Source organism: Dreissena polymorpha, chromosome 13 (genome assembly GCF_020536995.1).
Source record: "Dreissena polymorpha isolate Duluth1 chromosome 13, UMN_Dpol_1.0, whole genome shotgun sequence".
Taxonomy (NCBI): Eukaryota; Metazoa; Mollusca; class Bivalvia; order Myida; family Dreissenidae; genus Dreissena; species Dreissena polymorpha.
This window is the reverse complement of record NC_068367.1, coordinates 68,126,121-68,147,466: the sequence shown is the minus strand read 5'-3', so window position 1 is coordinate 68,147,466 and position 21,346 is coordinate 68,126,121. Positions and strand designations below refer to the sequence as shown.

Below are 21,346 nucleotides of genomic sequence, written 5' to 3'. Positions count from 1 at the left end.
ACAAGGTTTTTATAGAAATGTAAGTGTTCAGTTGGTTTAATATGTGCGTGTGCCCAACATTTGTATAATTCATTTATCCGATCCCACAAATATTATGCCTAGATCGTTAATTGAAATATTGTTATGTCGACTTCCTTGAAACCGGATGTTTTATGCCCCACATGTTTAACTAACGTGTATGGAGTTCGAGATGTGACATAAACATGTTGTAATTTGTTTTAAGGTAGCCAATTAGTCGTCTTTCCGAGTCCTATATATTTCAATTGAACAATCAAAGTGTTTTCCCTTTTGGTAATATAGTTTATTTTTTGTAATTGTGTCATTTTGTGACTATAATGAGTACTGTATTGCGAGTAAATAAGTAATTTTGAAAATGAAGGTTCACTGGTAAGTCCACCATACTTAAAGTAGTTCCCAATTATTGTGTTAACTTTTGACATTTTTTTTATGTTTTTCTTTTCCTTATTTTAGGATTGTTGGTGTGTGTTGTGTCTACTTTTCATTTGTAGTACCTAACATTAAGTGTATACAATATTTTGACCAAAGGAATTTGTTCAATTTAACTCCGTTTGTTATTTTGATAATTTCATGCATGCGCTGTATATTTCTTCAAAAGCAACATTTTGCATCATATTTTTTTTTATTAGCATTTTCTTATATGTTCTACAAGTGTTTACGAGGCTATTGACTTATAAATTGAATTTATTGCCATGATATTTATTGAAGTATTCCTATGTGAAGAATACACCTTTTTACACTTTACATGAACCTTAAGGTTCAAATGTTTCAAATGCATCTTACAATATACGAAAATAACTCTCATCAGTCTGAAATTCACAATTTTGACGCCATTGTCGCTTTGTCACGTGACGAGTTTTCATTTCGATACTTTCAGATCGACCTTGACATTATTTGCTGAAATTGTAAACATTACTTTCGTTTTCTGAAATAGTATTTGTATGTATATCTAAAATATATGAGACAAACTTCAATATATGCGGCAATTTTACGTGAGACATTCAACTCTATTGAACAGTAAAGCCAGGATTTATTAAGTAAGGATCCCTGTAAATGTTCATTTTCTAAAAAATTATTATAAGCTGAATGATTTTAGAAATTTATTATAGTCTTAAAGGGGCCTTTTCCCAGATTTTGGCATATATTGAAGTTTGTCATTTAATGCTTTATATTGAAAAATTTAAACATTGGATCTAAAAAGCTCAAGAAAAAGAAACAAGAATGCAGTTAAAAATAGTAACCCTCAACTCGGCTTGAACCACTGACCCCTGGAGTCGTAGAGTAAAAGTCTACCGCTTAGAACACTCGGCCATCTGTGCTGAATCCTTCTCCAAGTCAGTTCAGCATCTGGTCACTTCGGACTTTAGAGAAAGAGTAACATGTGGACAGCAACACCCTTATCCCAAAAGTGGCCAATTACAATATTCTTAACACCATGTATATTAAAAAAAGACAGACACTGCAGCAAAACACACTTAAACTTGAACACAGTATGTGTTAAAATATGCCTAAAATAATGTTGTTTTTTTTAAGAATACCAATTTAAATGATATCGATATGCAAATCAAATGATTTTACAGTACAGTCCACGCGTTTTCCCCAATTTCCCTCGCTACTCAGGGGACACCCCACGGATTGAGATTAAGAGCGTCCCGCGATAAGCGGAGTTTGCATAATTGGTACCGCAGAGGTTAATGATCGGAAAATTGATGAGCCGAAGCGGTGGCCCTCAGCGTTGGGCAACGCGGAGGAAACTTCTTGTTTAACGAGATAACAATCAATTTAACTTTGTTTGACTTCCTGATTTTCTAATAGAATTACATTCATTACAAGTACATGTACATATAAATATATATTTTTTATTATTTCCATACTGTATAATCAAATTTCAATACAAACAATACAGCTGGGAAGCAATGTGAATATGCACTTTAAACTAAACAATTTGCTACCACACACAAACATACCCTTTGTTTTTACATGCTTAGTTAAGGAATCCTTTTTCATAACGTTACAACCAGATGTAAATGCATTTTTGAACTGGCTTTTAACACAGTAGTCACAAAACATTGCCTTTGTTTTCGCATCATATGAAATGAAAGGGAATTCTGACTTCCAGCTATCATTGAATTTTCGCTTTGCTACAGAATTATAATGTTTTTGCAATTTTGAAGGGTTTTCATTGCTTTCATTTGTTTCAATTTCTAAAGCACGCTTTCGAGGATTAAAGAATTATTTTTACCAAGTTTTTTAATGCAGATCCTGAGTTCTTGAGGAATTCGAAATAAAACAGCAACAAGCCAATATGATGATACTAAAGTTCTATCTAGGCCTGAAAAAATATTTTGTTGTCGCATTTATTTGAATAATTTTTCAATGGTCCACTGGCACATTTTGTTACCATGGTGGCTTAGGTTGATATATCCTATAAAATATAAAATACATGTATTTTATTCCACCAAAAATTTACATAGAAAAAAAACAAAAGCAGACCAAACTGAAACAAAATTTTAGAATGTATAGAATTTTTGCCAGATATTTGCAGGTGTTCCACAGACGAGATGTCCATGTTCACGTGCATCGCATGCAGGGTGGTGTTTGCAGAGAGTTCTACACAGAGGGCTCATTATAAAACAGACTGGCACAGGTGAGTAAAATCCACCTTTAAAGTTATATTTGTCACATTAAGAGCTGCTATGCTGAAACTGCAACACTGGAAGTGTAATATTTATTCTGATTGACTGTGCATGTAAGCCCACCGGTATTAAGGAAAGTTCTATGCTTCGTATTTAATAAATGCTTTTGTGAATAATTTTAAAGCTATTTTTATGCCCCTGGTAGGGTGGCATATAGCAGTTGAACTGTCCGTCAGTCAGTATGTCAGTCTGTCCATCCGTTGGCCATAACTTTTGCAATATTGAAGATACAGTGTAGCAACTTGATATTTGGCACGTGCATGTGTATCTCATGAAGCTGCACATTTTGAGTGGTGAAAGTTCAAGGTCAAGGTCATCCTTTAAGGTCAAAGGTAAAAAAAATAGATTTTTTTTATTATTTCAAAGCGGCGCAGTAGGGGGCATTGTGTTTCTGACGAACACATCTTTGTTTTTGTACAATTTAAAAAATAATTTATCCTAAAAATTCCATTATGTCACTCAACTTAACAGAATCTACAGACCTTCAGTATTTGAATCTTGAACTAGAGAAATTCTCACAACTAACTGGATAAACTAATTGAGCCAAGCTCTGGAAAAAACTGACTACAAGCATGTGCATTAAGTCCACACTGGCTAATCAGGGACCACACTTCCATATAAAGAATAAACTTCCTTTTAACGAAAAATACCATTAAAGCATTGTCCATGAAAGCCTTTAGCAGACTGCACAGGCTAACCTTCAGCGACACTCTACTGTCATGCAGGGTTCCCTCTGGGTTTTAAAAAGTTGTCGCCACTTACTTTCGCCAAATTAAACATGTTGTCGCCACCCTGGGGCTACATTTGGGCAATGGAGATCATATTATAAAACCAACAAAAACTGAGCATTTTACAGTATGTTAAATGAATTGATTTAATAACAGTATTATTAATAATAACAACACATTTAATAGTGTTAATTGAATAAAGGAACATTCAATCAGTTGTAAGTCTTGTTGACTGACACCTTCTTAGCAGCCTGAATATGTTGCCACAGTTTGGGTGCTTCAGCAGCTTTCTGGTAATCTGAAAATACAAAAAGGAAATATAATATTAATAAACTAGTAATACTAATAATAATCTATTAATGTGTAGTAGATCTATATAAATAATATTAATGTGTGCTAGAATACTGCATAGAGCCCATAGCACAACAGTCAAATATAATAAGCATTTGTGTATATCAAATGTCAAATTTATTTTCATGTGCTTAACTATGTTCATCTTTTTTTAAACAGTACATCTGGAAGTGAATGGATTGATATAAAGAGTTCACACAGCATAGATTGTGTGTTGGAAATCATATTGAAGGAAAGGATATTCTGATTAACAACTGTCTTTGTTAGCTGGTGAAAGTTAGCGGGGGACCGCTTGCATTTTTGAATGAGTCTCAACATAATCAGAATCTTATGTTCACTTTCTATAAGTCGTTTTACACTCTGAACTTGCCATTTTGACGAGTAAAACAGAAATATCATGTCATTTTTAAATAGAACCAATACGTGTAAAATGTTTAATTATTTTTTATAATTACACCGATTTGTCAAAAAACAATCGATACTTGCCTTTTTGATTGTCATGGTTGTCAACGTAACGATCTTGAATCGGCTACGAACACTGTGACAAACTCTTCACATTTAAGCGCAAAGTCGGTATATTTCAATGTTACCTTATCTCTGAAGCAATAAAACTCATGCCGACCAATTAAAGGGATCTTTTCACGCTTTGGTAAATTGACAAAATTGAAAAAAGTTGTTTCAGATCCGTAAGTTTTCGTTTTAGTTATGATATTTGTGAGGAAATAGTAATACTGAACATTAACCATGCTCTAATATAGCCATTATATGCATCTTTTGACGATTTTAAAACCTAAAAATTATAAAGCGTTGCAACGCGAAACGATTGAATAATTTGGAGAGTTCTGTTTTTGTTGTTAAATTTTGTGAAACTACGAAGATTGCTTATATAAGGTATAAAATACGTCACGAATGTGTACTTGGCGGAATAGCTCAGTAGGCTAAAGCGTTTTTACTTCAGGACTCTGGCAGGACTCCAGGGGTCACTGGTTCGAAACCTGCTCCGGGCAATGTTCCTTTCCTTTTTTTAAATTTTTTTCTTGATTTTTTACTGGAGCTTTTATGATCCAATGTTTACATTTATCAATATATAGCATTTAATGAATAAGTTAAAAAAATGCCAAAATCTGTGAAAAGGCCCCTTTAAGATAACTTGTAACAACACCCCAGATTATCGTAATTATTACCATTGCATGCCACTTTCCTTCAGTCGCATGCTCCATTGATTTCAGGAGTGTCGCTTACATCATGGAAATCGATTGCATAACGGCTGCCGTAAAGCGGCTGGTAAACAGAGCGTCTTATGTCATTTGAAAGAAATAGTAAGCAGAAAAAAATGGGGATTTTCGAAAAATCGCCATTTGCGAAAATTTGTCGCCAGAATATTTATTTTGTCGCCATTGGCGCCAATGGCAATCGACAGCGGGAACCCTGGTCATGGGCTGTGCCCAGGCAGACTGCACAGGCTAACCTTCGGCAAAACTCTACTGTCATGGGCTGTGCCTAGTTTTCACAGATCAAAGCTCAATTATTACAGTATTCCAGTGTTTACATAAAAGTGACGCAATTAGCTCAGAGCACTACCTTGTTTGTACCCAGGTACAACCTCAAGAGGAAGGTTGCTGATCTGCCCCCTGTGAGTGCAGACAACTTCAAGCAGAAAGTGTTGACTGTTCAGCAATCTCAGGTAACTTTAGACACCTTTGTAGGACATTTGAGAAAACAGGGCTTAATGCATGTGTGTAAAGTGTCGTACCAGATACGCCTGAGCAGCCCACACAGGCTTATCAGGGACAATACTTACTGCCAAGACTGGATTTACTGCTCAGACTGGATTTTCATTATGAAGAAACTTGCTTGAAAAGAAAAATACCATAAATTGCGGAAAGTGTTGTTCCTGATTAGCCTGTGCATACTGCACAGGCTCATCTGAGATGACACGTTTTTCTCATGCCTTAAGCGCATGTCTCTCCACAGGGTGACGGGGACACAAAGCAGTCGCAGGGCTGCACAGCATGTGGAAAACACTTCAGCTCCCAGAATGCATTGCAGAATCATCTCAACTCTAAGAAACACAAAGAGATTGAGGCTCAAAGAAATACAACTAAGGAAAAGGAGGAAAATAAACAAAAATCTAAACAAGTATGTTTGTTTTGTTATACTGCCAAGGGCATGTGACACGTTTATTGTGTGTTTATTAATAAGATTTCTTTTATTTGCATTTTTATGTCAATTTTTTAAAGGGACTTTTTCAGATTAAAAAAATGTCAATGCATGAGTTTTCTAAGAAAACTGTTTACTTTAAATAGTTTGAATATAACAAATTACTACATGGACAATAAATAAAATAACATTACTTCCCTTGGGTTCAAACTTGGAACCTCTCAAATCAAAAGCCAGCATGCTACTTCTATACCATTCAGGCTTTCAAAAATAGAGGGATGTGTAAAAGCTATGTCTGTAATACCGGTACGTGTTTATGCTGAATTATCAATGATAATAATTGCAAATGCTGTTTTTTTTCTGATTTGGATGGCTTTAGCATAAACTATCAAAAAAAGTTTACGTTTTTCAGGATTGCCAGAAATTAACAATTTACATGTACTTGTTTTACCTATCATGGCTGCTTGCATTCATTTTTATACGCCCGTTTAAAAAAAAAGGGACGTATTATAGTTTCACCTCGGCGGTGGGTGGGAGGGCGCCCAGAATCCACAGCAGTTTCCGCTCTCTAATTCCAATAGTTTTCATCCGATTTTCACCAAACTTGGTCAGAAGTTATATCTAGACAATATCTTGGTCAAGTTCAAATATGGGTTATGCCGGGTCAATAACTAGGTGACAGGGACAGTTAGCGCATGTCAAGCATTTAGCATGATGTCTGCTCTCGTATTGAAGTAGTTTTTATCGGATCTTCATCAAACTTGATCAGATGTTGTATCTGGAAAATATCTAGGTCAAGTTCGAATATGGGTCATGTGAACAAAAACTAGATCACGGGGTCACTTAGTGCATTTCAAGCATTTAGCATGGTGTCCGCTCTGTAATAGAAGTAGTTTTCATCCGATAATCACCGTACTTGGTCAGAAGTTGTATCTAGACAATATCTAGGTCAAGTTCGAATATGGGTCATGCAGGATCAAAAACTAGGTCACAGGGTCACTTAGTGCATTTCAAGCATTAAGCATGGTGTCCGCTTTCTAATTGAAGTAGTTTTCATGCAATCTTCACCAAATTTGCTCAGAAGTTGTGTCTAGACAATATTTAGGTTAAGTTCAAATATGGGTCATGCCGGGTCAAAAACTAGATCACGAGGTCACTTAGTGCATTTCAAGCATTTGGCATGGTGTCCGCTCTCTAATTGAAGTAGTTTTCATCTGATCTTCACCAAATTTGGTCAGAAGTTGTGTCTAGATGATATGTAGGTCAAGTTAAAATATGGGTCATAGTAAAGTTATCAAGTTGTCCAAAACCTTCAAACCTGCGTATCTTGTGACAGTTTGGCACTCTTGTTGAATCTATGACTCTTTTTCATTTTGCCTAACTGTAGGTTCCTTTGAATTGCATAGCCTTGTGATTTAGGTGTCTGAATGAGCTTTAACCACACTCTTGAATCTTCACGTGGTATTTCCGTTATAATTTGTTCTATGACACTGCTATGTCTTATATTATCCAAATTAAAAATTCAGATTATTTATAAATGTGAAATTATTTGAGCTTTGCTCTGTGAAAAGTGGGATAAATGCATGTGCTTAAAGTGTCGTCCCAGATTAGCCTGTGCAGTCCGCACAGTCTAATCAGGGAGGACACTTACTGTCTAAAATGGATTTCCAGTAGACACTTCAAATATTCTAAATGCTAGAGGCTAGTTATATATCATCACTGACTTAATAAATCATTGTCTGTTCTATCATCATATCAGGATAATGAAACAATATTTTCGTTTTTTCCAGTACAATGCATTTCAATTGCTGCCTCTGTTATTAGATTGTTACAGCCAAAGTTAACATTGTGAAATATTATCATTGACATCAAGTATATGGGATAAAAAGTGTTTGTGACATAAATTGATAATTTAGATACGATACTTGCTCTATTTCCTTTTTATAAACAATGTAAACAAAATCTTACATTAGTTATCAGTTTTAAAATGGTATTTCATTGCACCAGCAATGGGTAATATATAGGAAATGTAAATTTTACTATATATATAATTGGAAATTGTGCATACATTCACATAAAACATTAAAACACTTGTATTTTTGTGGTCTTTTTAAAAATATAATATATTAATTTAACATTATCAAAAAAAGCGTTGTGTATTAAACATTCACATTGTATATTGCACAGGGGTCACTGAAACTGGTTCCATTGATCACAAAACAATTGGTCAACATTATTGCATCAACAACATTTACCAAAAAAATAATAACATTATTTGTTGTGAAAAAGTAAAAACAATAATCAGTTTGAAAATCTTTGTGCACAAATTTAAATCAAAATGGCATATTTTTATGTCCCCCACTATAGTAGTGGGGGACATATTGTTTTTGCCCTGTCTGTTGGTCTGTTGGTTGGTTGGTTGGTTGGTTGGTTGGTTTGCGCCAACTTTAACATTTGCAATAACTTTTGCAATATTGAAGATAGCAACTTGATATTTGGCATGCATATGTATCTCATGGAGCTGCACATTTTGAGTGGTGAAAGGTCAAGGTCAAGGTCATCCTTCAAGGTTAAAGGTCAAATATATGGGTCAAAATCGCTCATTTAATGTACACTTTTGCAGTATTTCAATATTCAAGATAGCAACTTGATATTTGGCATGCATGTGTATCTCATGGAGCTGCACATTTTGAGTGGTGAAAGGTCAAGGTCATCCTTCAAGGTCAGATGTCAAATATATGTGGCCAAAATCGCTCATTTTATAAGTACTTTTGCAATATTGAAGATAGCAACTTGATATTTGGCATGCATGTGTATCTCATGGAGCTGCACATTTTGAGTGGTGAAAGGTTAAGGTCAAGGTCATCCTTCAAGGTCAGAGGTCAAATATATGTGGCCCAAATCGCTTATTTTATGAATACTTTTGCAATATTGAAGATAGCAACTTGATATTTGGCATGCATGTGTATCTCATGGAGCTGCACATTTTTAGTGGTGAAAGGTCAAGGTCATCCTTCAAGGTCAAATATATGGGTCAAAATTGCTCATGTAATGTCATTTCTGCAATATTGAAGCTAGCAATTTTATATTTGAAATGCATGTGTATCTCATGGAGCTGCACATTTTGAGTGGTGAAGGGTCAAGGTCAAGGTCATCCTTCAAGGTCAAACATCATATAGGGGTCAAGGTCATCCTTCAAGGTCAAACATCATGTAGGGGGACATTGTGTTTCACAAACACATCTTGTTAAATGTATTTTGCAAAAGCCTTAAGGGTCACCAAAAGTTGTACCTTGATGATATAATCATGTGTACTTATGTCAGCATTTCATTTTGTTTATAAGACATCTCTGTGAAGCTCATAAGCAGACTGTTTCAAATCATGGCATATTGTCATTCACTTTACATTCCTATTTGTGGTTTTGCAGCCAATCACGACAGAAAATAAAGTGGTTACTGGGGCAACCAGTGCTGCAAAAGAAGATGAAGATATGGAAGTCATAGGTAATAAAACTGCCTTCACAAACGTGTTACTCTGATACATCATTGAGCCCCGCTCTAGGAAAACAGGGCTTAATGCATGTGTTTGGGTAGTGTGTAAAGAGTTTTTTAAGGTTAGCATGTGCCTAAACTTCCCTCTAATCTGTATTTTTGCTATGAAGAGATTTCCTTTTAACAAAAAATCCATAAAACCGGAAAGTGTTGTCCCTGATATCACTGTGAAAGTGTTGTCCCTGATATCACTGTGAAAGTGTTGTCCCTGATATCACTGTGAAAGTGTTGTCCCTGATATGACTGTGAAAGTGTTGTCCCTGATATCACTGTGAAAGTGTTGTCCCTGATATCACTGTGAAAGTGTTGTCCCTGATATGACTGTGAAAGTGTTGTCCCTGATATCACTGTGAAAGTGTTGTCCCTGATATGACTGTGCAAACTGCAAGGCTAATCTGGGATGACAATTTACGAACATACAAACATGCATTAAGCCCGTTTTTTCCAGAGTACTGTTCATAAATAATTATAGCTTTAGTAAAATCAAACCAGAAACTAAACACATTGTTGACACCTCTATAAAGTTACTGTTATAGGATAAAAAAAGAAGAGAAGAAAGCCCAGAAAGGTACCAACAAAAATATTTTCTGATTTATAATATTTAAGAGACAGACAGTGACATGGAGTCAGTGAGCAGTTTTGGGGACGAGGAGGGGCTTCCACTGGGTACCTGCTTGTTCTGTAGTCATGACGACGGGGCCCTGGAGGACAGCCTACGTCACATGACCCAGGCCCACAGCTTCTTCCTGCCCGACGCAGAGTATATCTCCGACCTTGAGGGGCTCATAACTTACCTAGGTGAGTGTGGAGTTTATTACTAGGTTGACTCTTTACTTAATCCTTCACCACTTAGATATGTATTTAACCATTTACCACTTAGATACGTATTTTCAGTCATTTGTAGTCCCTTAGAAAGTTATATTTATTTTAAGACCTTTCTTTCTACATTCAAGTTTTTAAGGCTCCATCTCCATCTAATACCCTGCAAAAAGGGATCAGCATGATGAGATGGAGTTTCATGTGCAAGAATGAGGTCATTATGTCAAAGGTCAATGTCTTACATCAAGCTCAAAGGTTAAAACATAGTCTTGAGCAAATAAGAGAATTTGAAATAACATTAGAACAGTGCAGTAGTTATAAGCAAATTGAGTGGGACACACTATAATCCAGTCCATAGCTTTAAGGTAAAGGCGTATTTTTGTGATAATGACAATTTTGTTTAAAAATTAAAACACATTTTAGACAGTCATGGGATAAAAAGAATACATGTACCAGGTAAGCATCAAATACAGGTAAGTTAATTTTGTAAGGCAAAAAAAATTAAGTATTGGTCAAGACTGCTGGACTTCCCCTGGCTCAAAACAGTCTTTAGCTATATTTACAGTAGAACACAGAAATTCTTCACTTTTGTTCAGTTTTTTTAGGTGTTTTGAAGGAAAAGTAATAGGAAAATGGAAATTACGTGAGCAAAATTTGATAATTTGTAGCCATTTCCTAATTTTGCAAATGGCAGAGCAGGCCCTGGGCTGGAAGTTAACATTTTCTTAGCCTTGCTGAATAAACCTATAGCATCTAATCTGAGGACATAATATGTCTTTTTATGTTTTATCCTGTTCTATAGTGTCTTTTTTCAGTTTGAATTATGGAATAAATAAAAAACGGTTTCTTACTAGTGTTGATATAGAAAAACATTCCTTGCCCAACTTGAACATCACTTCTTGCACTCATAGCATTGCAAAATAAACATTTGTATAATGTCGGAGTGGTGTAGTGGGTATGGTGTCTGCCTAGCAACTGGATGTTGACGGGTTTGATCCCCACTGTTAGAGCATTCTTTCAATCTCCCCCAAAGACGCTGAGAACATGTTCTACCCAGGAAACGGACTGAAGAGTGTTTAAGCCTTTTCCTCAAGAAGAAGCAAATTAAAAATGGCTTTTGCAACCAGCATAAAACCAGAACAGCCTGCGAGTAACTCACAGTCTGTTCAGGTTGTATGCTGTTCGCTGCTTATCAGTATCTAAGGGTTGGAAATGAAGCCTCTAAAAGATGAATTTAGTAATAAAGGTTTTTAATTTAATTTAATTAAATCTTAAACTTTCTATGAGACTACAAATGCCTCAAAATAGGTATCTACATGTAAGTGGTAAAGGGTTAAATAAGCCTAAGGCTTTCTATGCAATCAACTAAAATAAATAGGTTGAAGCTAATACCTCATGTTATCTCCTCAGGCCAGAAAGTGGGTGCTGGGTTTGTGTGTCTCTGGTGCAACCAGCGAGGCAGGAGTTTCCGCTCTGTAGGGGCCGTACAGAAGCACATGTTGGACAAGGGCCACTGTAAGATCCTGCATGACGGAGACGTGGTCCTGGAGTATGCGGACTTCTATGACTACAGGTAGCGCAGTCAGGCATTTAAAAACAATATGGTGGGGTAAATTTCAGCCTCATTCTGGTAAAAACTGGGCGTGATGCATATGTGAGTTAAGTGTTGTCTTACATAATCAGGGGCGACACTTTCCGCCTTCTCTGGATTTTTGTTTAAAAGATAACTCTTATAAATGATGAATTCCATTATAGCAGAAAGGGTTGTCCCTGATTAGCCTGTGTAAACTGCACACAAGCTAATCTGGGATGGCACTTTACGTACATACCTTAAGCACAGTTTTCCTAGAATATTACTCGTATTTAATTGCGGATGTTGGTTGGTTCTTCTCTCATAACCACTTTATTTCAGCTCTAACTGAGGATTGCACTGACTAAAATGAGCACAACTATGAAAGCCCTGTGCCTGTAAACTTGAACTGGGCTGGCTCAGATTTTCTTGGTCTCAAATGATAAAATGAGCCGCCCTCTGTGAAAAGGGGTTTAAATGCATGTGCATATAGTGTCATCCCAGATTAGCCTGTGCAGTCTGCACAAGCTTATCAGGGAAGAGACTTTCTGCCTAAACTGGATTTTTGCAAACAAGAGACATTCTTAAGGGGTGTTGCTGCAGTTTTGCTGATTTTTTTCCATCAAATAGATTTTGTCAAAAATTTATATTTAAGATATACATACAAATACTATATGAAAAATGAAATAAAAACATAGGGTCACCGGCCTTGTTTTGATTTTATTCACCATTATATAACATGTACTTTTTCAATAAAACTGAAAAATCTCTAATTGCGTAAAAAAAATAAATAACCTATGAAATTGGCAACATGTAGATATTATTTAAGCTAAGATACATCATATACCATTTAATTAAACCACACACTACCAATAAAATGGAGCACACAAGTTAAATTTTAAGAAATTTATTTTTTAAATTTTTTATGTCACCCCAAAAAACATCATTTTTTTACTATTTTAACCACATAAATGGAATTTTAAAAAATTCTGCATAATAGAATTCTGCGAAACTGCTCAAATATGTTCATCTACGTATTTTCATCATAAAACACAAATAAAAAAAAGGGGGTCACCGCACTTTTAACAGAGATTTTTTGTTTTAATTATCCCTACCGTCTAGACGTCAAATTGCATTAAAAAAAACAGCAATAAGACAAAACCCAAGTACCGGTACATAGATTGTCAGAAATATGCATAAACATTAGAAATTGTTTACAATCTTAACTGGGATCACAACAGCTTACCAAAAGACATTAATAAAAAACAATATTTAATCACAAAAAACCATACAGTATCAAACTCGACCTTAATCATTAATAACTTGCATGTTCACAGATTTCGGCATGTTTTGAAGTTTGTGTTTAAATGCTTTAAATTGATAAATGTAAACAACAGGACTAAAGAGCTCCAGTATAAAACAAGTATGAAATTAAAGAAAGAAAAAAAGTTAAAAAAAAAGTTAACCCCGCCTGGGATCGAACCACTGACATTTGTATTATGAACCAACTCGGTCATTTCTGATGATACTGTGATAATAGCATCATCTGTGTTGCTATAAATATATCCTCGGTTAAATAAACTGCCGCAACAACCCTTAAAATGAAAAATATCACCAAAGCGAAAAGTGATCCCTGATTATTTTTGCACAGGCTAGTCTGGGAAAACACTTTACGCACATGAATTAAATTCCCTTTCACAGAGTACGGCTCAAATAATGATTAGAGATTGCTCAGTCCAAGTACTGATTTGAATGACTTCTGATTACATATGAACTTTGCTCTTAGAAAACAAGGTTAAATGCATGTGTGTAAATAGCTGTCCTACATAAGCCTGCATGTGTGTAAATAGTTGTCCTACATAAGCCTGCAGTCCTACATAAGCCTGCAGTCCTACATAAGCCTGCACAGTTTGCTCATGCTAATCAGAAGGAGACTTTTTGCTTTTAGGGAATTTTTCATTTAAAAGGAAGTTTCTTCTTAAAGAAAATCTAGTCAAGGTGGAAAGTGTCGCTGATTAGCCTGTGCGGTTTGCACTCCACTTTACGCACATCATTGTAGTCAGTCAGACGTTTTAATCAGTCTTCATTGAAAGAGATATTTAATGTCAGTAATCATTTTAAAAAGATTGGGCATTTTTGTTTATATGCCCCCTCATGGGTGGCTTATAGCAGTTAAACTGTCTGTCCATCCGGCACGTATATGCCCCTCATGGGTGGCTTATAGCAGTTGAACTGTCAGTCCATCAGGCACGTATATGCCCCTCATGGGTGGCTTATAGCAGTTTCACTGTCAGTCCATCAGGCACGTATATGCCCCTCATGGGTGGCTTATAGCAGTTTCACAGTCAGTCCATCCGGCACGTATATGCCCCTCATGGGTGGCTTATAGCAGTTTCACTGTCAGTCCATCCGGCACGTATATGCCCCTCATGGGTGGCTTATAGCAGTTTCACTGTCAGTCCATCCGGCACGTATATGCCCCTCATGGGTGGCTTATAGCAGTTTCACTGTCAGTCTATCCGGCACATATATGCCCCTCATGGGTGGCTTATAGCAGTTTCACTGTCAGTCCATCCGGCACGTATATGCCCCTCATGGGTGGCTTATAGCAGTTTCACTGTCTGTCCATCTGGCACGTATATGCCCCTCATGGGTGGCTTATAGCAGTTTCACTGTCAGTCCATCCGGCACGTATATGCCCCTCATGGGTGGCTTATAGCAGTTTCACTGTCAGTCCATCCGGCACGTTTATGCCCCTCATGGGTGGCTTATAGCAGTTTCACTGTCAGTCCATCCGGCACGTATATGCCCCTCATGGTGGCTTATAGCAGTTTCACTGTCAGTCCATCCGGCACGTATATGCCCCTCATGGGTGGCTTATAGCAGTTTCACTGTCAGTCCATCTGGCACGTATATGCCCCTCATGGGTGGCTTATAGCAGTTTCACTGTCAGTCCATCCGGCACTTATATGCTCCTCATGGGTGGCTTATAGCAGTTTCACTGTCAGTCCATCCGGCACGTATATGCCCCTCATGGGTGGCTTATAGCAGTTTCACTGTCAGTCCATCTGGCACGTATATGCCCCTCATGGGTGGCTTATAGCAGTCTCACTGTCAGTCTATCCGGCACTTATATGCCCCTCGTGGGTGGCTTATAGCAGTTTCACTGTCAGTCCATCTGGCACGTATATGCCCCTCATGGGTGGCTTATAGCAGTTTCACTGTCAGTCCATCTGGCACGTATATGCCCCTCATGGGTGGCTTATAGCAGTTTCACTGTCAGTCCATCTGGCACGTATATGCCCCTCATGGGTGGCTTATAGCAGTTTCACTGTCAGTCCATCTGGCATTCCGTTAACCTATAGTTTACAGATCAAGATCCATTTTCGTTACAGTGCATTGATTTTGGACAAAGTTACGGTCCTTGGAGTTTTGAAATTTCTCTAAAATAACACTTTCTCGGATTTGTTTTCTTGGTTTCTTTCGGCTGTAACATAAACATCTATAATGATTATATTATTTTGTACAAAAAAACACTAATGTTCCAACCCACTTATATTTCTATGCCCCCCCCCTTCAAAAAAGGCAGCATATAGCAATCACACTGTCTGTGAGTCTGTACAAAACTTCCTGTCTTTGCTGTAACTTTGATATTCATTGATTTTAAACTAACTTGGTGCAAATGGCAGCCATAACATATAACACATGTCTCCTTACATTCAGTCAAGGTCACACTAAGGTATCAAAGGACAAAGTGACCATGAAAATTCCTGTCTTTGCTATTACTTTGCCATTTATTAAAAGATTTTGTAATAATTTGGCACAAATGTAAACCATCATTAGACAACATGTCACATGTTAAAACTGTCTCCTACTTCAAAGGTTAAGGTCACAGTGTAAGGCCGAAGTTAAAATTTGATCATAAAGTGGATTGTTTTGGACATAAAATTGTAGTTTTGGAATGTGGGGCATCTGTGCCCTAAGAACACATTAATGTTATCTTATTAGTGCAACCAGTGTCGTTCGGTTGTTGATACTTTCTGCATAAATGTGCATGAATCATAAAAAAAAAATAAAGTTCATGCATTAAAAAATTGCCTGGTACAATGTATGTTCTTACAAATACACAATTGTGTAGGTAAAGTGAGCAAGGAATTAAGAAACCCCAGGGGTTTCCTAGCCATTTGGGGAAAAGTAGTCTGGTCTAATGGGTAGTTTGGAAAATTGATAAAATGGAAAATTTAGGAATTGTTTATGGACAAAATAGCACAAATTGAGATTTTTTTTATCAAAAAATATTGACACATCGGGCCATTTCCTTGCCATTTTTGGAAAAAATGCAATCAGCGCTGAAAGTCCACTGATTTGGGAAAACTAATTTTATATAACTCTTTATGATAATTAAAATCAACAGAAAATAATCATATAAATTTAACTTATATACTTTGTTAGATGTCTATGAAATGTAATTGAGGTTTAAATAGCAGGAAAACCACTGAACCCCCATTTCTATATGCAGACAACAGAGACTTGATGATTTATTTTAGTAGCCTTATTACGCAAATGAAACAAATTACTAATATACATCTGATTGATGTTTTGTATTGGTTTACTGTATCATCGCCCATACTGAAACACTCAGTCTTTCAGTCAATTGTTAAGCAGTTATTGTAAGTATCAAGCTGGTTTCACTGCATTTTGACTGGTTTCACTGCATTGTTACTTGTTTCACTGCAATGTGACTGGATTCACTGCATTGTGACTGGTTTCACTGCAATGTGACTGGTTTCACTGCATTGTGACTGGTTTTACTGCATTGTGACTGGTTTCACTGCATTGTGACTGGTTGTTGTTGTTCAGGAGCAGCTATCCAGACCACAATGAGTCTGCAGGGGAGGCGGTGGAGGGTCAGACAGAGGAGATGGAGGTGGAAGTCACGCCAGAGACACTCGATGCTGACGGATATGAGCTGGTGCTGCCCTCTGGTAGGCAGCTAGCAGTAGTTTTTTCTTTTGTGTAAAGTGTCTCCCAGATTAACCTGTGCAGTCAGCACAGGCTAATCAGGGTGGAGACTTTTCACTTAAAAATGATTTTCATCTTGTTTTCTAGAGCACAGCTTAAGCACTTTGTATTCCCTGGGGGCCCTAAATTTTTCTATAGCAGGGGGAGGTGTCCTATTATTGGTTGAGGTCACGCAGCAGACCATCAATGCAGACGGATATGAGCTGGTGTTGCTCTCTTGTAGGCATCTAGCATAGTTTATTATATAGATTTAAGTACTTGACCCTCGCTCTGGGAAATCTGGTAGGGAGCTATGAATTGTGCTCTGTTAAAACAGTCAGGGCTTAATGTATGTGCAAAAGTGTAGTCTGCACAGGCTAATCAGGGACAACACTTTCTGCTTTTATGGAATTATTGGTTTAAAAGAAGTCTGTTCTGAATGAAGATTCAATCTATGCAAAAAGTGTGGTCCCTGACTAATCTGGGACCACACTTTAAGCACATGCATAAAGCCTGTTTTCTCAGAGTGCCACTCATACAAGTACTTTATATCCCTGTGGGCCTTATATTGGTCTAAACCAGAGGATGGTGTCTATTAGTGGGTCTATTAGTGGTCAAATTAATGGCAATCAAATGTATATACCACTGTAGGGGAACATCCATTCTGTTAGTAAACATCTGTTCTATGGAGTGATGTGATTTATTTGCCTTTCAGCTGAATTCCTCTGTATAAATGCCAGGACAGTTTTACATAGATTTCTAAAATTGCTTGATCTATTAGTAAGTGGAGTTTGGATGAAGCCTCTAGGGTGATTATAGTATTCTCCTTTCCTGGGACTGATTTGCCCAAAATTTCAACGACCAGAAATGCTAAAAGCCATTAATTACTGGATCAATATTTTATGTGATTTAATTGTTAATCATTTTATGTATGTATTAATTGTAATCAAATGTGTATGTTCAAATCATTTGCATGTGTTTGATTATAAAAATGATTATAAAATTGCTTTTAATTTTTTATTTTTTTTGGGGGGAAGTGGGGTCTGAAGTTAACAGACATTCACTGGCAGTTTCAGTATTTATCAAGAGGGCCCTGAGTTGTAACCAAAATCACACCACTTTATTTTGTCTCTTACCCAGGAGCCGTCATAGGTCACCGTTCCTTGCAGCGTTACTACCGCCAGAACCTGAACCCCCGGACCTCAGAAAGGGGCCGTTCCCTGCTACCCAGAATGCTTGCACAGTACAAGGCTTTGGGATGGACTGGGGCCAAAGGTGGGTCGCGTGTTGTTAGGTTAACTCTCTCCTGACAAGGTTTTGTCGCTACTCATCATAAATTTATTTATTTTCCAATCACGGAAAGAAAGTCGGCATAATGATTGATTCTTAACCCTTCCCCTCTCAAATGCAAAGTAGAAATGGCTGTATGCCTCCAGCTTAGAACCAGAACAGGCTGATAGTAACTTGAAGTCTGTTCATGTCTTATGCTGTATGTTGCTGATCAGTATCTTAAGGTTGGAAATGAAGTCTTAAAAACTAGAATCTAGTGAGAAACTTCTTGAATTAAATTTGATTTTTAAGGGACTACAAGCGTGTGAAAGTGAGTATCTAAGAGGTAAAGGGTCAACAAACACACTGTACTTTAGGTTTTGCAGTATCTCATTTGTTGTGAGTTTTTTTGCAATTTAATCAACCATTCCACATTTAGCTCCACTGTAAGTAAGCCCATACGCATCTAAAATCACTAATACATTACAAGCTTTGCTGCCATTTGTGTGAAAAAAGGTAACTGGTTAGCTGTTAAATATATATTATCAATTAGCCATGGGTGGATACAATTGGCTGAAAATGAATGATAAATCCCTGATTTTTCAACATGTGTTGTTATTGTTATTATTATTGATACTGACTGTATGGCTCTGGGAAAACGAGGCTTATTGCATGTGCATTAAGTGTTGTGCAAGAAATCAACCAAAATAAATGCCCCAAGATTAATAATAATATTTTTACAGTATATTGTACGATGTCCAATAAGACAGCTCCAGAGCTCCAGCATACTTGATTCATGCTCTGGGAAAAGGAGGTTTTTTTGCATGTTGTTAAAAACTAAAGTGTCATCCTAGTTTATCCGGTGCAATCTACACAGGCTATTCAGGTGTTTAAGACTAAAGTATCATCCTAGTTTATCCGGTGCAATCTACACAGGCTATTCAGGTGTTTAAAACTAAAGTGTCATCCTAGTTTATCCGGTGCAATCTACACAGGCTATTCAGGTGTTTAAGACTAAAGTGTCATCCTAGTTTATCCGGTGCAATCTACACAGGCTATTCAGGTGTTTAAAACTAAAGTGTCATCCTAGTTTATCCGGTGCAATCTACACAGGCTATTCAGGTGTTTAAGACTAAAGTGTCATCCTAGTTTATCCTGTGCAATCTACACAGGCTATTCAGGTGTTTAAGACTAAAGTGTCATCCTAGTTTATCCTGTGCAATCTACACAGGCTATTCAGGTGTTTAAGACTAAAGTGTCATCCTAGTTTAGCCTGTGCAATCTACACAGGCTATTCAGGTGTTTAAGACTAAAGTGTCATCCTAGTTTATCCGGTGCAATCTACACAGGCTATTCAGGTGTTTAAAACTAAAGTGTCATCCTAGTTTATCCGGTGCAATCTACACAGGCTATTCAGGTGTTTAAGACTAAAGTGTCATCCTAGTTTATCCTGTGCAATCTACACAGGCTATTCAGGTGTTTAAGACTAAAGTGTCATCCTAGTTTATCCGGTGCAATCTACACAGGCTATTCAGGTGTTTAAGACTAAAGTGTCATCCTAGTTTATCCGGTGCAATCTACACAGGCTATTCAGGTGTTTAAGACTAAAGTGTCATCCTGGTTTATTCGGTGCAATCTACACAGGCTATTCAGGTGTTAAAGACTAAAGTGTCATCCTAGTTTATCCAGTGCAATCTACACAGGCTATTTAGGTGTTTTAGACTAAAGTGTCATCCTAGTTTATCCGGTGCAATCTACACAGGCTATTCAGGTGTTTAAGACTAAAGTGTCATCCTAGTTTATCCGGTGCAATCTACACAGGCTATTCAGGTGTTTAAGACTAAAGTGTCATCCTAGTTTAGCCTGTGCAATCTACACAGGCTATTCAGGTGTTTAAGACTAAAGTGTCATCCTAGTTTATCCGGTGCAATCTACACAGGCTATTCAGGTGTTTAAGACTAAAGTGTCATCCTAGTTTATCCGGTGCAATCTACACAGGCTATTCAGGTGTTTAAGACTAAAGTGTCATCCTAGTTTAGCCTGTGCAATCTACACAGGCTATTCAGGTGTTTAAGACTAAAGTGTCATCCTAGTTTAGCCTGTGCAATCTACACAGGCTATTTAGGTGTTTAAGACTAAAGTGTCATCCTAGTTTATCCGGTGCAATCTACACAGGCTATTCAGGGACAACACATTTTGTCTAAACTGGATTTTCTTGAATGAGAGACTTTCTTTAAATGAAAAAAACACCATATAAGCGTTAAGTGCCTTCCTTGTTTTGCCTGTGCGGACTGCTGAGGGTAATATAGGACAAGGCTTTATGCACATGTATTAAGCCCGGTTTTCGGAGAATGAATCTGACTTTCATTTCCCATTCCAGGACCAGTTGCAGAGAGACGGTGCAAGGACCTAGCCGCAGTGCAGCGATGGAAGAACCGATCGTACATGCACCTTGGGATCAAGGCCAACAAGTTCCAGCCTCACTTTCGAGCACAGGTCATGTTCTAAATCCGGAAATATCCAGTGGAAACCTACCTTGGACTGTGATAGAGACTACCAGAGCTGGCATGAATTTACTAGGATTAATGCACTTGGATTGTTCTACTGGGATCTGTGAATTTGGATCACTGCATGGATCTTTGTATTGCGGTCACTGTATTAGGATCATAATACTGGGATCACTCTACTGGGATCATTTTACTCTGATCTTTCATGGAACTTTGCTTTTAGGTCATTGTTCTTGAATTTTTTTTACTTAAGTCATGGATCACATTTGTCAGTAGGACATAATATATTTATGTAAACTCCATGGTAAAGGTGTACGTAATGATTGAAACTCAATTGAATAGAGTACTTTCTGCGGTTTTGGAAAAATTATTGATAATTGAAAAAAAAAATTATAGACAAAAATAGAACTCAGACTATAAATGTAATTTAATCAGGAGAATGCACCAGGAATAACAATGTGCTGAAGTGAATTTACCTATACAAGATACCATGACAGCATTCAGGCTAATGAAATACTTGTGAACCTTTGTATACATTATGCACATACAATAATGAAGAAGTCATAATGACAAGTACGTGCAGCAATATTTAATTGAACAGTACCTTGGAAATCTTGTTTTCAACTGTTATATTTACATGTTATGGTTAAGGAAGAAATAAATATGCTAAAACTTG

General features: G+C 37.0%; 1 protein-coding gene across 2 annotated transcripts in view; it reads left to right on the top strand.

Annotated features, from left to right (window-relative positions):
* The window catches only part of LOC127854844 (cytoplasmic 60S subunit biogenesis factor ZNF622-like), a 22,756-nt gene extending 1,410 nt beyond the window's left edge, over positions 1 to 21,346 (top strand). The window contains exons 2-10 of one of the 2 annotated variants that reach the window (XM_052389909.1): positions 2,564 to 2,665; positions 5,390 to 5,477; positions 5,768 to 5,932; positions 9,381 to 9,456; positions 10,111 to 10,302; positions 11,734 to 11,896; positions 16,754 to 16,878; positions 18,035 to 18,169; positions 20,544 to 21,346. In XM_052389909.1, coding sequence (XP_052245869.1) covers positions 2,580 to 2,665; positions 5,390 to 5,477; positions 5,768 to 5,932; positions 9,381 to 9,456; positions 10,111 to 10,302; positions 11,734 to 11,896; positions 16,754 to 16,878; positions 18,035 to 18,169; positions 20,544 to 20,671 — 1,158 coding nt within the window. In that variant the 5' untranslated portion in view covers positions 2,564 to 2,579 and the 3' untranslated portion in view covers positions 20,672 to 21,346. Of the gene's footprint in view, positions 1 to 2,553; positions 2,666 to 5,389; positions 5,478 to 5,767; positions 5,933 to 9,380; positions 9,457 to 10,110; positions 10,303 to 11,733; positions 11,897 to 16,753; positions 16,879 to 18,034; positions 18,170 to 20,543 lie in introns of both variants that reach the window. The other variant, XM_052389910.1, reaches the window with a different exon arrangement.